This window comes from Phyllobates terribilis, unplaced genomic scaffold, assembly GCF_046119375.1.
Source record: "Phyllobates terribilis strain yellow unplaced genomic scaffold, ASM4611937v1 Scaffold_12__6_contigs__length_324123572, whole genome shotgun sequence".
In the NCBI taxonomy this organism is placed as follows: domain Eukaryota; kingdom Metazoa; phylum Chordata; class Amphibia; order Anura; family Dendrobatidae; genus Phyllobates; species Phyllobates terribilis.
In genome coordinates, this window is record NW_027362772.1 from 74,115,113 (window position 1) to 74,131,593 (window position 16,481).

Below are 16,481 nucleotides of genomic sequence, written 5' to 3' on the forward strand. Positions count from 1 at the left end.
AGGCAGCTGTCTGCGGGTCCTTTGGCTTACCGCAGGCATGGCAGGCTCACTGTCAGCAGAGGGTTGACTCTCCTGGGCTGCTGGAACAGGCTCTTCTGCCTCTGGAACCACTTGCTCCTCTTCACCTTCCGGCTCTGGTGTTGGTTGTTGCTGTGCCGGTTGCAGGAAATGCAGGACAGGTACCACTATGGCATCATTTATGCGAGTCCAGGACTGAGGGAACTCTCCGAGAATGGTGCTGATCATTTCTTCCTTGTCCTCTGCGGGTTCAAGGTCACTCTGATCCTCTTCTGCACTACGGAGTTGCTCGGGGCACCTTTTGAAGTGGTCTCTGGAGACGACACTAGTGGTTTCTCCTCCGTCCTTGGTGATTACGCACACCTTTGGGTTGTCGTGGTCAGACTGCAGTACGGTGTAGGGTTCCCTTTCCCACTGGTCGTCCAACTTATGTAGCCTTCTTTTTCGCTTTAGGACTTGCTCACCAGGTTCTAGGGGACTAGCAGGAGCGTGTTGATTGAAGAGTCTTTCTTGCTTCTCTCTCACCTGGGCCAGGCTCTTCTCCACACTCTCCTGTACCTTCTTGTACTGCAGTTGCCTTTCTGTATCCCAGTCCGCATCCGGGGAGGTGTCCTCAGGTATTAGGACTCCCATCTCCAGGTCTACGGGCAGCTTACCTGGTCTAGCTCGCATCAGGTAAGCCGGGGTGCAGTTTGTAGCATTCACCGGGATATTGTTGTACATGTCTATCAGGTCCGGCAATTTTTCTGGCCACAGGCTGCGTTCCTCCAGGGGCAACGTCTTCAGGAGATCAATGACTATATTGTTCATCTTCTCACACATCCCGTTGGTTTGGGGGTGGTAAGGCGTTGTCTGAATCTTCTTACAGCCATAGAGGTTGCAGAACTCCTGGAAGATTTCAGCCTCGAACGCTGGACCCTGGTCTGTCAGGACCTGTTCCGGATACCCGTGTGGACGGCAGAAATATTGCTGGAAGGCTCTGGCCGCTGTTTGGGCTGTCAAGTCCTTTACCGGGACCACCACTAGAAAACGGGAATAGTGGTCCACGATTGTCAGGGCATAGATGTATCCAGACCGGCTTGGAGCCAATTTGACGTGGTCCAGAGCTACCAGCTCAAGAGGCTGCGTGGTGACGATGGGCCTCAAAGGTGTCTTCTGGCTGGTGCGGTCCTTCCTCCTCAGGTGACAAGGGCCACAGTCTCTGCACCATTTTTCTACAGCTCCTCTCATGCCGACCCAAAAGAATCTTCCTCTTAGCAGGAACTCCAGTTTCTTCCAACCGAAGTGTCCCGCTCGGTCATGGTAAGCCCCCAGGACCATAGCTGCATCTCGCCTTGGGACCACGACTTGCCAGGTCAGCTCGTGCGTCCGGTGGTTGACAATCCTTCTGCACAACTTGCCTTCGTAGAGGAACAGCTTGCTCTTCTCCTTCCATAGCTGCTTGGCTTCCTCTGGGGCATCTGGATCTAGGCGGGCGTCTTCCCGGGTCAGCAGATCTTTCACCAGGCGGACTGCAGGGTCACTATCTTGGGTCTCGGCCCAGCTGTGGTGAGGTAGGGGATTCATCATCACCGTTGTTAGATCCTCCTCCTTCACGCGGTGAGAGTGTTGAGCGGCTCCATACCGGTGAAACGCGGGGAGTTCTACCTCTTCCAGCTCTTCTGGGTCTTCGTCACCTTCAGGTAAGTGAGGCATTCTTGATAGGGCGTCCGCGTTGGCGTTGGTTTTGCCTGCCCGGTACTTGATCACGAAGTCATAGTTGGAGAGACGGGCCATCCACCGCTGTTCCAGGGCACCCAGTCTTGCATTGTCCAGGTGTGTCAACGGGTTGTTGTCCGTGTACACGGTGAACTTTGCGGAGGCCAGGTAATGCTTGAAGCGTTCCGTCACGGCCCACACCACCGCAAAGAATTCTAGCTTGAAGGAGCTGTAATTCTCCGGGTTCCTCTCGGTGGGCCTCAGCTTCCGACTGGCGTATGCGATCACCCATTCTCTGCCCTGTTGGTTTTGGGACAGTACGGCTCCCAGTCCCACATTACTGCCATCTGTGTGGAGAATGAAAGGCTGGCCGTAATCAGGGTAGGCCAGGATCTCATCCCCAGTGAGGGCCAACTTTAGCTGGCGGAAGGACTCCTCTTCCGGTTTATCCCACTTGAAGGGTGGCTTTTGACTTCTGGACTTGGACTGTCCGATCAGGAGGTCCTGCATAGGAGCTGCCATCTTGGTGAACCCGGGGATGAACCTTCGGTAGTAGCCTACCAACCCGAGAAACTGTCTCACCTCTTTGATGTTCGAGGGGCTTGGCCAGCTCTTGATTGCCGTGACCTTGTCAGGGTTGGGGGCCACACCTTCCGCACTTACCACGTGCCCTAGGTACTGGACCTTTGGTTTCAGCAGGTGGCACTTCGATGGTTTCACCTTCAGGCCATAGCCTGCCAGGGCTTCGAACACCTCAGCCAGGTGCTTTAGGTGGTCCTCGTAGGTCTTCGAATAGACGATCACGTCGTCCAGGTAAAGGAGGACCGTCTCAAAGTTTCGGTGCCCTAGACAGCATTCCATCAGCCGCTGGAAGGTCCCTGGTGCGTTGCAGAGCCCGAAAGGCATACAGTTGAACTCACTCAGTCCCATCGGGGTGGTGAAGGCGGTCTTCTCCTTGTCAGCCTCTGCCACAGGAACCTGCCAGTACCCGCTAGTAAGGTCCAAAGTAGAAAAGAAGTTAGCAGATTTTAGTGCGGCTAAAGACTCTTCTATTCTAGGCAGCGGATATGCGTCTTTGTGGGTGATACGGTTGATTTGTCTATAGTCCACGCACATTCTCATGGTGCCGTCTTTCTTTTTGACCAGAACCAAGGGGGCTGCCCAGGGGCTACAGCTGTCTCTAATGACCCCAGCTTCTTTCATCTCCCTTAGCATACCCTTGGCGTTCTGATAATGTGCAGGGGGTACAGGTCTGTGCCTCTCTTTTATTGGTGGGTGGTTCCCTGTGGGGATGTGGTGTTCTATCCCTTTTACTCTGCCGAAGTCTAGCGGGTGCTTACTAAAGACTCTCTCGTACTCCTGTACCACCCGGTAGACTCCTTGTTTTTGGTGCAGGGGAGTGGAGTCAGCACCCACGTGGAGTTTCTGGCACCAGTCCTCCTTTTGCTTCTGGGAGCCATTACCCTCCGCCTGAGGAGATGGAGGCAAGGGTTCCACGGCCCTGATAGCTTGGTGTTCGACGACAAACAGTTTGGCGAGTGTAGCGTACCTGGGTAAGTGTACTTCCCTCTCCCCAATGTTGAGGATGCGGACGGGCACCCTCCCATGACGGACATCAACCACCCCCCGGGCTGTCAAAATGGTGGGCCTGCTGTCTGAGTACACGGGTTCTACCATGGCTTGGTAGTCTCTACCTCTCAACCCGATTGCAGTCCGACACCAGATCATCATTTCACTTTTGGGAGGCATGGAAATGGGGAATGGATCACTGAGTCTTACGCTACCGATCTCACCACCAGACAGTTCTACCTGCTGCCGTCTCATCAGGGCTTTTATCTCCTTGTTGAGGACCCTCTTTTGGCTGGAACTAGCATTCACCGCCACCTGTTGTAGAATTACAATTACCTCTGAAAGACAATTTTCAATTATGTTAGTACCCACAGTTATTTTAGGGTGACTTTCATGACGGTCAATGTCCACAATAATCACTCCCTGTGCCGGCAGTTCAACTTTACCAATTTTAATGGTCATCTCCTTGAACCCCATCTGCGGCACGGGTAAGCCATTACTGGTGATGATGCTCAAGTTACTGTCTGGATACCGTGTGATATCAGCATCAGTCCAATACTGCTTAAAAAGTACATAAGGGATTGTGGTTACTTGCGACCCAGTATCCAGCAAGGCGCTCATGGGGATACCGTCCAGCACCACGGGTAAAACCGGGCGCCCCCCAACGTACTTATCACGCCAATTATAAGGGCCTGGTGATCTTATGCCTGGGGGTCGGCCCTCTGCCCCAGGTTGGACCCGTTTAAATTACAGTACCTGGAAATGTGTCCGGGCTGGTTGCATCGACGGCAAATGGGCTGTCCATCCTCTGCGTAGCGGTCTGTGGGCCTCCCTCGGAACGACGGGATCCTCCTCTGTCGACGCCACGGGACATCCTCCTGACTTGAAGCCAGCTTGATGGGTCTTGACGGGTCCACTTGCAACGCCTGGACGGTCCTGGTCAACGCCGCGACGCTCCTGGTCAGCTCCTGGACTTGGTGGTGCAGGCCTTTCGACGGGGCTTGGTTCAGGGCCTGTGCATCAGCCTCCACGGAGTCCATAGAGGAGGGTGCCGCCTCCTGGTGGTAGGTGATAGCAGGGCGCCGGGGGTTTATAGCGCCACTGGTTGCAGATTCACGGAGCACCCTTATGGCCCTGTCCTTAAATTGGGCAAAGGTCAAGTCGGGGTTCTGAAAGAACATGAGGCGCAGCTGGGCCCTGTGGGCGCTGGACAGCAGACCCTCTATGAATTGCTCTGTTAGCAGCTTATCGGTTTCCTGCACACTGCCAGGGTCAGTTTGTTGAATAGCCCTCAAGGCTTCCTGCAGATTTAGGGCATAGTCTCTGATGCTGTCCTGTGCCCGCTGCTTACATCCATAGAACCTCATTTTAATTTCAGCGGAGGTACGTGTATCAAAGGTACCCCGCAGCCGGGCCAGAATACCCTTCACAGTCCCTTTCTCCTCAATGGGCCATGATTTTACCTCCCTTTGGGCTGCGCCAGTTAACTGCCCTGTCAATATGCTGACCTTCTGTTCCTCTGTCAGGGGGTAAACTTGGAACAAACTATACAGTCTTTCCTTGAAGTCAGTTAAGGCATGGGGCTCCCCAGAGTACTCGGGCAGCCAGGCCGCTCCAGGGATGTAAGGCAGGGAAAAGGGCATCACCGCTGCTGCAGCTGCGTTGGTGGTAGTGGGCTCCTCTGTGTCCGACATCTTCTTCCCCCCCTAGTGAAGTGTGGCCTACCTTCCGACGATCCTCTTCTGTAGGCCGCGGCTCCGTTGCTGCTCTGGACGAGGACCTGGCGTCGCACTCCGATGACGTCAGCGTCGCTCTCTCTCCCTTCCAGGACCTTGCGCAGCGTCGGTGCGTGGGGCGGAGCTTCGGATCTCGCGCGGTTTTGACGTCCACGCCCCTCTTCTTCCCGCGCGACGTCCTGAAGATGGCGTCCGATGGCGGGAAACAGCTGCGGATGGCAGGAAGACGGCAGAAGACGGCGGGAAACGGTCCAAGATGGCGTCTGATGGCGGGAATCGGCTCCGGATGGCGGGAAAAGACTCCGGACGGCGGGAAACTTCGCCACAGGTAAGTTTACAAAAGTCTTTTTTTTTTTTCAGGCACGCAGTACCCGGTGGTTGCGGGCACGAAATCCTGCCGACTACGCCAAAGCTGACTCGCCCCCTGGGCCGTGGGGCACTCAGATCCGGGCAATAGGGAACGATGGGAGTAGTAGTGGCAACCCGGTTCCGTGGCTCAGGGTGGTCAGGCCAGTGGTAGTCCGTTATATTGATTATGTCCGACTACGCCACCCGTGGATTGCGGTTATTAGGAACCGCCGCTGCATGCAGACCGCTGGGGCTGATGAGGTGTGCAGCTATGGTAGTGTGACTCCCCACGGGAAGAGTGCGGCCCCAGGGCAGTATAGTGGATGGTGGGAGTGATGGTAGTGCTGGAGGAGCAAGGAGCACACAGACAACAGGTTGCAGTCCAGGGTCTTTACTAAACAGGTAAACTGACCCACAAACAGTCCCAGCTAGGAGGGGACCTGGATGTCTGAGAGCAAAGGGGAAATTGGCCCTGGTCAGGGTGAGGGTGTAGGCCTACCGTGCTTTCTGCACTCCTTCTGGCTATCTCCTCCTGATAGGGTAACAGCCCACGTTTCCGAGCTTTCCGTGCTTTCTCGCCTGTATGGCCTGTGACGTGGGTTCCTTTCTGCTCCCAGCCTTGTACGGCTTTACTGGTCCCTTCGGTTGTGGCAGGGCCTCCAGGCTTCTTAGGCCAAGGAATGTACAGTCCCTTGCGGACTGGTTCTCTGCTGGGGGATGTGGAATCCTTCCAGCCTCAGACACCAAAGTCTGGTAAAATAAGTCTTTATCTGCCAAGACAGGCTCTCTTCGCCTCTTGTCTCTGGCTTGTGGCTCTCTCCTACTGCCACACTTCCTCTTAGGGTGCAATACAACTGTCCCTCACTGCTCTGGGACAACTCTCAATCCAGAGACAGGTCGTCCAGTTCTCTCTAACCCTGTCCCCAGTACCAGCTTTTATAGGGGCAGCCTGCTCCCCCTACTGGCCTGAGACAGGAGGCATTGCATGCTAATGTTCCCCTGACCAGAGAACCTCCCCCTTGCTCTCAGACACAGCTTTATTACACTTGTGGCATCCAGGTAGGGTGACACACAGACATACAATATTCTTGGCTGCGGCTACAACATTTAATGCACTGCACTGTTGAGACTTGGCGAGGATCACTGGAATAAAGCTAATTTCCTGCAGGAGACCTTACTGACTACAAGATTAATTACATTCTTCCGAATTGAAAGCTCCTTGGACTAAATCATTTGTACCCCATCGGTGTAGCTAACCAACAAGCCAGTACAGTAGACTGTCCCCAGCTGATTAACATTCACCTTCCATGTGCCATGCAAACACGGGATTGTTGTGTATATTTATTTTTTCATTTCCTCTTCCTCGCCCCCGGCTGTACGGTTTGTGCATAATTTAGAATTATTTGTCACAATTCGATGCACATTCGATCTCTTTCGAAGATTTGCAAATGGCCATTAGTGCACTTTCTTATCTGCATCGCAATTTCTTAATGTTTGTGTGTGTCGCTTTCAGCTCCCGTCTTCTCTGTCTGTCTTACGCCAAAACATTTCCTTTAATGTAAATCTTGTTCTCATTTTCCGTTTCTATTTATTCTAACAGGTAGCTGTTATTTCAGGAAATTTTGAATTAGGGGAGCTGATCAAGAGTCATCGAGATACAGATGTTGGTGAGTGAATGTCTTAAGAACAAATGGAGACGTTTCAATCATGTCATTGTAATTTCAACAAACTTTACAAGCAAATCTAAGAAAATTATGCTTCTTTCTCCATTTATGAGCCACTTATTTCCCTGACACTCCTGTCTCCGTAACTCATTGTTTACTCTGAAAATAGCTCCAAAGAAAATGAACTGCCAGTTCACTGAGGGGTCAGATTACAGTGGCCTATTACAGTCTTTGTAGAAAGTAGGGAGGAGGAGAGAGACAAAGACAGATCATGCTGCATCTTTCTCTTAAGCGTTTATCTCACCCTAGCGCTGGATTCACTGCTACACTGCTAAGTACTTCTTTCTAATGTCCTCCATGGTGCTCCTGCTGCTTCTGAGCAAGTGCTACAAAGAAAAAGGAGAGCAGGACTCCCTCATATCTGTATGTGCTGTGAATAGGAGACATCAGAGCAACTAGTCTCGACCTACTGCTCAGAGACAAATAAAAAGTAGAAAAGTAGTCATGTATTGGCCATAAATAATGTTATTCCTCATGTGCACAAACATGGCTATCCTAAAACATCACCTAAAATTTACAGATACACTTTAACATTTTTCTAGTGCCCTCTTGATAAGCTTTGAAAATGGTACAACAATGCTCCTCATAAATTCTGCAATAAGCATGCAATGTGCTCCCTCTAGTGACTTCCTCATATATTCACGTTGGGCTGGGGTCAAATATTAAAACATTATTCATATTTTTTTCCACTTGAATTTTTAGAAATTATGCTAATTCCATAATTTTATTTTACTTTGTAGTGCCCTTCCAAGAATCTCCTTCCTACGCCGTCCATCGTAGAGAAGGAGGAAAAGCTCTTTCTGTTCCCCATGTCCTTTTACGTGCCAATAGTGACAACAGCTTATCACTGCCCGACTGGATGGTCTTCTCTGCTTCCACTGCCAATACTGTCACTTTGCAGGGACAAAAGTCCTCAGGGGGAACTCTGAGAAGCTCCAGTAGCCCACGGGGGGCTCGAAGTCGATCACCTTCACGGGGACGCCACACAGAAGACTCCAAGAAACAACCACGAGGACGGCCTAGGTACCAACCATGATATTAGCCCACACCCTATGCTGGGTAGAGCAGACCCAGGAGCTCATGCTTCTGCCTCTTTGTGTAGACTACCATAATATGATTTATAATGGAACACAGAATACCTCACTAAATCCATACAAAACAAGACATTGCCATACTTACCAACATCCTAGTAGACAAAATCAAGGCATTTAAGCCAATGGTACCAAAATGCCTGGAACTCCCATAATAAGCAGCACGGGGAACAAAGCAAAATAATTTCCCATACTCATACCCCTTTTTTCAGGATAACTTTTCTATGCTCCCTCCACCCTTACCTCCTTAGTGACCCTCTCCTCCAAAGAAACTTTCCAAAAGTATAGAGATCTGCCTAATTATCCAGGAGTTTTCGCCCTTATTTTTGCTGGATGAGTTTCGCAAGTATTGCTTTATCTGAGGTTACAAGCAGAGGTGTAACTTACAACTCCTAGAACCCCCATTAAAAAACTTTTAAACAGGGCCCCAATTTACAATTTTTTTTATTATGCGGCAGGACAAAGTCATAGCTGTGTTGTCTTTTGTCTGGGGCAAAGGTTCAGTTAACTGCTATTGCCCTTTATCTGATTACCCTTGATTGTATCTCGGTGGCAACCCGTTATCACTCAGCATCACGGGGAACGTACCCTGGTAGCCCCCCCACCCCAACTACATCTCTGCCTCGAGCAACAGACCCTAAGTGTGGACAGCAATTCCTGAACCCTTTACAGCTACTCCCATAGTTGAAGACACTCTACTAGGTCTTTGTAGTAATATTTTTTCCATCTTGAAACAAAATAGGGTCTCTAAGCAGAAATTCCTTTAAAATTTAAAGGGGTTGCCTCTCTGCTCCAATCCCTTTTAGAATGAAGCCTGGTAGGCTAGGTAAGAAGGTGTGGTTTCAAACACCCCTGAAGATCAGATCTTATTTGATCTAAAATTCCCAGGATCAGATCTTGGGAGATGTAGACAGCTACTGACTTTGTAGTACTTGGACGAGGGCAGGTCTATCAGGGGGCTTGTTATTGCCTCCACACTCTTGCCCATAGAATGTCCTCAATAACGAGGGCCCAATAAACTTATCCATGTGATGCTGAGTCACTTCTCACGGACAAGCCGTGAGTCGGGATAGTCAAGGAGTCGAAGGTCAATAGCCAGGAGAGTACATCATAAACAGAGGGAAGAGACAAAGTTGTAGTCAGGTAGCGGTCCGAGGTCAAAATACCAGGAGGATAGCAGATCAGAGCAAAGGGGTTAAATAGACGGATGGTCAGAATGAGGTCCAAGGTCAGGCAGCGATACATCAACCAGCAAAATACAAGGTACCTCCCAGTCTCAGATTGGACGGCAGAGTTTTCAATCAAAACACAGACAGCTAAGCACACCATTTTTTCACACATGAGAAAATGCCAATAAGGTAGCATAATGCAGCTTCTGTAGCCTGAGAATACCTGGCAGCCTCACTGACTCAATCCGCAGTCATCTGAGGTGAGAGACATTGCAGAACGCGACTGTGGTTTGTGGCCAAATCAGAGCTTGAAACAGCAGAAAAGAAAACACGACTTGTAGTGTAGCTCGGCTAATATGACCATTTTGGTGAAGTTCATGGTCACCTATGGGCTCTTTAACTTCATATGTTTCATTTGCACAGAACTTACAGTACAGACCAAAAGTTTGGACACACCTTCTCATTTAAAGATTTTTCTGTATTTTCATGACTTTGAAAATTGTACATTCACACTGAAGGCATCAAAACTATGAATTAACACATGTGGAATTATATACTTAACAAAAAAGTGTGAAACAACTGAAAATATGTCTTATATTCTAGGTTCTTCAAAGTAGCCACCTTTTGCTTTGATGACTGCTTTGCATACTCTTGGCATTCTCTTGATGAGCTTCAAGAGGTAGTCACCGGAAATGGTTTTCACTTCACAGCTGTGCCCTGTCAGGTTTAATAAGTGGGATTTCTTGCCTTATAAATGGGGTTGGGACCATCAGTTGTGTTGTGCAGAAGTCAGGTGGATACACAGCTGATAGTCCTACTGAATAGACTGTTAGAATTTGTATTATGGCAAGAAAAAAGCAGCTAAGTAAAGAAAAACGAGTGGCCATCATTACTTTAAGAAATGAAGGTCAGTCAGTCTGAAAAATTGGGAAAACTTTGAAAGTGTCCCCAAGTGCAGTTGCAAAAACCATCAAGCGCTACAAAGAAACTGGCTCACATGATGACCGCCCCAGGAAAGGAAGCCCAAGAGTCACCTCTGCTTCTGAGGATAAGTTTATCCGAGTCACCAGCCTCAGAAATTGCAGGTTAACAGTAGCTCAGATTAGAGACCAGGTCAATGCCACACAGAGTTCTAGCAGCAGACACATCTCTTCAACAACTGTTAAGAGGAGACTTTGTGCAGCAGGCCTTCATGGTAAAATAGCTGCTAGGAAACCACTGCTAAGGACAGGCAACAAGCAGAAGAGACTTGTTTTGGCTAAAGAACACAAGGAATGGACATTAGACCAGTGGAAATCTGTGCTTTGGTCTGATGAGTCCAAATTTGAGATCTTTGGTTCCAACCACCATGTCTTTGTGCGACACAGAAAAGGTGAACGGATGGACTCTAGATGCCTGGTTCCCACCGTGAAGCATGGAGGAGGAGGTGTGATGGTGTGGGGGTGCTTTGCTGGTGACACTGTTTGGGATTTATTCAAAATTGAAGGCATACTGAACCAGCATGGCTACCACAGCATCTTGCAGCGGCATGCTATTCCATCCGGTTTGCGTTTAGTTGGACCATCATTTATTTTTCAACTGGACAATGACCCCAAACACACCTCTAGGCTGTGTAAGGGCTATTTGACCAAGAAGGAGGGTGATGGGGTGCTACGCCAGATGACCTGGCCTCCACAGTCACCAGACCTGAACCCAATCGAGATGGTTTGGGGTGAGCTGGACCGCAGCGTGAAGGCAAAAGGGCCAACAAGTGCTAAGCATCTCTGGGAACTCCTTCAAGATTGTTGGAAGACCATTTCCGGTGACTACCTCTTGAAGCTCATCAAGAGAATGCCAAGAATGTGCAAAGCAGTCATCAAAGCAAAAGGTGGCTTCTTTGAAGAACCTAGAATATAAGACATATTTTCAGTTGTTTCACACTTTTTTGTTAAGTATATAATTCCACATGTGTTAATTCATAGTTTTGATGCCTTCAGTGTGAATGTACAATTTTCATAGTCAAGAAAATACAGAAAAATCTTTAAATGAGAAGGTGTGTCCAAATTTTTGGTCTGTACTGTATATGTCACATATATACTTATATGCACATTGTCAAGTAGGGGCTGGCCCATCCAGTTTTTGGTACGAAGCCCTGAGTTTGATCGATGTGTCCACCTCTTGCACAAATCTCTGCAATCATGTGGAGATCGGAGTGAGGAAGACAGAATGTGAGATTGAGTCTAATCATTTAGGGTGTACTGTTCACACATTGCATTTTTGCCGCATTTTTTCAAAGTGAATGAGATTTCTGAAATCTCATGCACAGGCTTCTTATTTTTTTCCAGAATTGAACTTCAAAGCATTTTTCTAAATCCGCATCATGTCAATACTTTAAGCATTTTTGCAGCGTTTTTCAATCATTCAGACGAATGGGGAAAACATGCATCGAAAAAGCACATAAAAGATGGTAAAAAAGCATATAAAACATGGTAAAAAAGCACATAAAAGATGGTAAAAAAAGCGCATTAAACATGATAAAAAAGCACATAAAACATGGTAAAAAAGCACATAAAACATGGTGAAAAAGCACATAAAACAGTGAAAAAGCACATAAAACATGGCAAAAATAAGCACATAAAACATGGTAAAAAAGCACATAAAACATAGTGAAAAAGCACATAAAACATGGCAAAAATAAGCACATAAAACATGGTGAAAAAGCACATAAAACATGGCAAAAATAAGCACATAAAACATGGTAAAAAAGCACATAAAACATGGTGAAAATAGCGCATAAAACATGGTAAAAAAGCACATAAAACATGGGGAAAAAAGCACATAAAACATGGTAAAAAAGCATATAAAACATGGTAAAAAAAGCGCATAAAACATGGTAAAAAAGCACATAAAACATGGTAAAAAAGCACATAAAACATGGTAAAAAAGGCGCATAAAACATGGTAAAAAAGCACATAAAAGATGGTAAACATGGTAAAAAAGCGCATAAAAGATGGTAAAAAAAGCACATAAAAGATGGTAAAAAAAAGCACATAAAAAATGGTAAAAAAGCACATAAAACATGGCAAAAATAAGCACAAAACATGGTAAAAAAGCACATAAAACATGGTGAAAAAGCACATAAAAGATGGTAAAAAAAGCGCATAAAACATGGTAAAAAAGCACATAAAACATGGTAAAAAAGCACATAAAACATGGTGAAAAAGCACATAAAACATAGTGAAAAAGCACATAAAACATGGCAAAAATAAGCACATAAAACATGGTTAAAAAGCACATAAAACATAGTGAAAAAGCACATAAAACATGGCAAAAATAAGCACATAAAACATGGTGAAAAAGCACATAAAACATGGCAAAAATAAGCACATAAAACATGGTGACAAAGCACATAAAACATGGGGGAAAAAAGCACATAAAACATGGTAAAAAAAGCACATAAAACATGGTAAAAAAGCATATAAAACATGGTAAAAAAAGCGCATAAAACATGGTAAAAAAGCACATAAAACATGGTGAAAAAGCACATAAAACATGGTAAAAAAGGCGCATAAAACATGGTAAAAAAGCACATAAAACATGGTAAAAAAGCACATAAAAGATGGTAAACATGGTAAAAAAGCACATAAAACATGGTAAAAAAAAAGCACATAAAAGATGGTAAAAAAAGCGCATAAAACATGGTAAAAAAGCACATAAAACATGGTAAAAAAGCACATAAAACATGGCAAAAATAAGCACAAAACATGGTAAAAAAGCACATAAAACATGGTGAAAAAGCACATAAAACATGGCAAAAATAAGCACAGAAAACATGGTAAAAAAAGCACATAAAACATAGTGAAAAAGCACATAAAACATGGCAAAAATAAGCACATAAAACATGGTGACAAAGCACATAAAACATGGTAAAAAAGCACATAAAACATGGTGAAAATAGCGCATAAAACATGGTAAAAAAGCACATAAAACATGGGGGAAAAAAGCACATAAAACATGGTAAAAAAAAGCACATAAAACATGGTAAAAAAGCATATAAAACATGGTAAAAAAGGCGCATAAAACATGGTAAAAAAGCGCATAAAACATGGTAAAAAAGCACATAAAACATGGTAAAAAAGCACATAAAAGATGGTAAACATGGTAAAAAAGCACATAAAACATGGTAAAAAAAAGCACATAAAAGATGGTAAAAAAAAGCGCATAAAACATGGTAAAAAAGCACATAAAACATGGTAAAAAAGCACATAAAACATGGGGAAAAAAAGCACATAAAACATGGTAAAAAAAAGCACATAAAACATGGTAAAAAAGCATATAAAACATGGTAAAAAAAGCGCATAAAACATGGTAAAAAAGCACATAAAACATGGTAAAAAAGCACATAAAACATGGTAAAAAAGGCGCATAAAACATGGTAAAAAAGCACATAAAACATGGTAAAAAAGCACATAAAAGATGGTAAACATGGTAAAAAAGCACATAAAACATGGTAAAAAAAGCACATAAAAGATGGTAAAAAAAGCGCATAAAACATGGTAAAAAAGCACATAAAAGATGGTAAACATGGTAAAAAAGCGCATAAAAGATGGTAAAAAAAGCACATAAAAGATGGTAAAAAAAAGCGCATAAAACATGGTAAAAAAGCACATAAAAAATGGTAAAAAAGCACATAAAACATGGCAAAAATAAGCACAAAACATGGTAAAAAAGCACATAAAACATGGTGAAAAAGCACATAAAAGATGGTAAAAAAAGCGCATAAAACATGGTAAAAAAGCACATAAAACATGGTAAAAAAGCACATAAAACATGGTGAAAAAGCACATAAAACATAGTGAAAAAGCACATAAAACATGGCAAAAATAAGCACATAAAACATGGTTAAAAAGCACATAAAACATAGTGAAAAAGCACATAAAACATGGCAAAAATAAGCACATAAAACATGGTGAAAAAGCACATAAAACATGGCAAAAATAAGCACATAAAACATGGTGACAAAGCACATAAAACATGGTGACAAAGCACATAAAACATGGTAAAAAAGCACATAAAACATGGTGAAAATAGCGCATAAAACATGGTAAAAAAGCACATAAAACATGGGGGAAAAAAGCACATAAAACATGGTAAAAAAAGCACATAAAACATGGTAAAAAAGCATATAAAACATGGTAAAAAAAAGCGCATAAAACATGGTAAAAAAGCACATAAAACATGGTGAAAAAGCACATAAAACATGGTAAAAAAGGCGCATAAAACATGGTAAAAAAGCACATAAAACATGGTAAAAAAGCACATAAAAGATGGTAAACATGGTAAAAAAGCACATAAAACATGGTAAAAAAAAAAGCACATAAAAGATGGTAAAAAAAGCGCATAAAACATGGTAAAAAAAGCACATAAAACATGGTAAAAAAGCACATAAAACATGGCAAAAATAAGCACAAAACATGGTAAAAAAGCACATAAAACATGGTGAAAAAGCACATAAAACATGGCAAAAATAAGCACAGAAAACATGGTAAAAAAGCACATAAAACATAGTGAAAAAGCACATAAAACATGGCAAAAATAAGCACATAAAACATGGTGACAAAGCACATAAAACATGGTAAAAAAGCACATAAAACATGGTGAAAATAGCGCATAAAACATGGTAAAAAAGCACATAAAACATGGGGAAAAAAGCACATAAAACATGGTAAAAAAAAGCACATAAAACATGGTAAAAAAGCATATAAAACATGGTAAAAAAAGGCGCATAAAACATGGTAAAAAAGCGCATAAAACATGGTAAAAAAGGCGCATAAAACATGGTAAAAAAGCACATAAAACATGGTAAAAAAGCACATAAAAGATGGTAAACATGGTAAAAAAGCACATAAAACATGGTAAAAAAAAGCACATAAAACATGGTAAAAAAAAGCGCATAAAACATGGTAAAAAAGCACATTAAACATGGTAAAAAAGCACATAAAACATGGGGAAAAAAAGCACATAAAACATGGTAAAAAAAGCACATAAAACATGGTAAAAAAGCATATAAAACATGGTAAAAAAAGCGCATAAAACATGGTAAAAAAGCACATAAAACATGGTAAAAAAGCACATAAAACATGGTAAAAAAGGCACATAAAACATGGTAAAAAAGCACATAAAACATGGTAAAAAAGCACATAAAAGATGGTAAACATGGTAAAAAAGCACATAAAACATGGTAAAAAAAGCACATAAAAGATGGTAAAAAAAGCGCATAAAACATGGTAAAAAAGCACATAAAACATGGTAAAAAAGCACATAAAACATGCCAAAAATAACCACAAAACATGGTAAAAAAGCACATAAAACATGGTGAAAAAGCACATAAAACATGGCAAAAATAAACACAGAAAACATGGTAAAAAAGCACATAAAACATGGTAAAAAAGCACATAAAACATGGTGAAAATAGCGCATAAAACATGGTAAAAAAGCACATAGAACATGGGGAAAAAAAGCACATAAAACATGGTAAAAAAAAGCACAAAAAAAATAGTAAAAAAGCATATAAAACATGGTAAAAAAGGCGCATAAAACATGGTAAAAAAAGCACATAAAACATGGTAAAAAAGCACATAAAACATGGTAAAAAAAGCACATAAAAGATGGTAAAAAAAGCGCATAAAACATGGTAAAAAAGCACATAAAACATGGCAAAAATAAGCATAAAACATGGTGAAAAAGCACATAAAACATGGCAAAATAAGCACATAAAACATGGTGAAAAAGCACATAAAACATGGCAAAATAAGCACATAAAACATGGTGAAAAAGCACATAAAACATGGTAAAAAAAGCACATAAAACATGGTAAAAAAGCACATAAAACATGGTAAAAAAGCATATAAAACATGGTAAAAAAAGCGCATAAAACATGATAAAAAAGCACATAAAACATGGTAAAAAAAAGCACATAAAACATGGTAAAAAAGCGCATAAAACATGGTAAAAAAGCACAAAACATGGTAAAAAAGCACATAAAACATGGTAAAAAAGGTGCATAAAACATGGTAAAAAAGCACATAAAAGATGGTAAACATGGTAAAAAAGCACATAAAACATGGTAAAAAAAGCACATAAAAGATG

General features: G+C 43.5%; 1 protein-coding gene across 1 annotated transcript in view; it reads left to right on the forward strand.

The window, feature by feature from the left end:
• SHANK1 (SH3 and multiple ankyrin repeat domains 1) overlaps positions 1-16,481 on the forward strand; it is a 619,704-nt gene that overhangs the window by 372,899 nt on the left and 230,324 nt on the right. The window contains exons 10-11 of the mRNA XM_073655995.1: positions 6,970-7,036; positions 7,834-8,116. Of these exons, the coding sequence (XP_073512096.1) occupies positions 6,970-7,036; positions 7,834-8,116 (350 nt within the window). The remainder of the gene's footprint in view (positions 1-6,969; positions 7,037-7,833; positions 8,117-16,481) is intronic.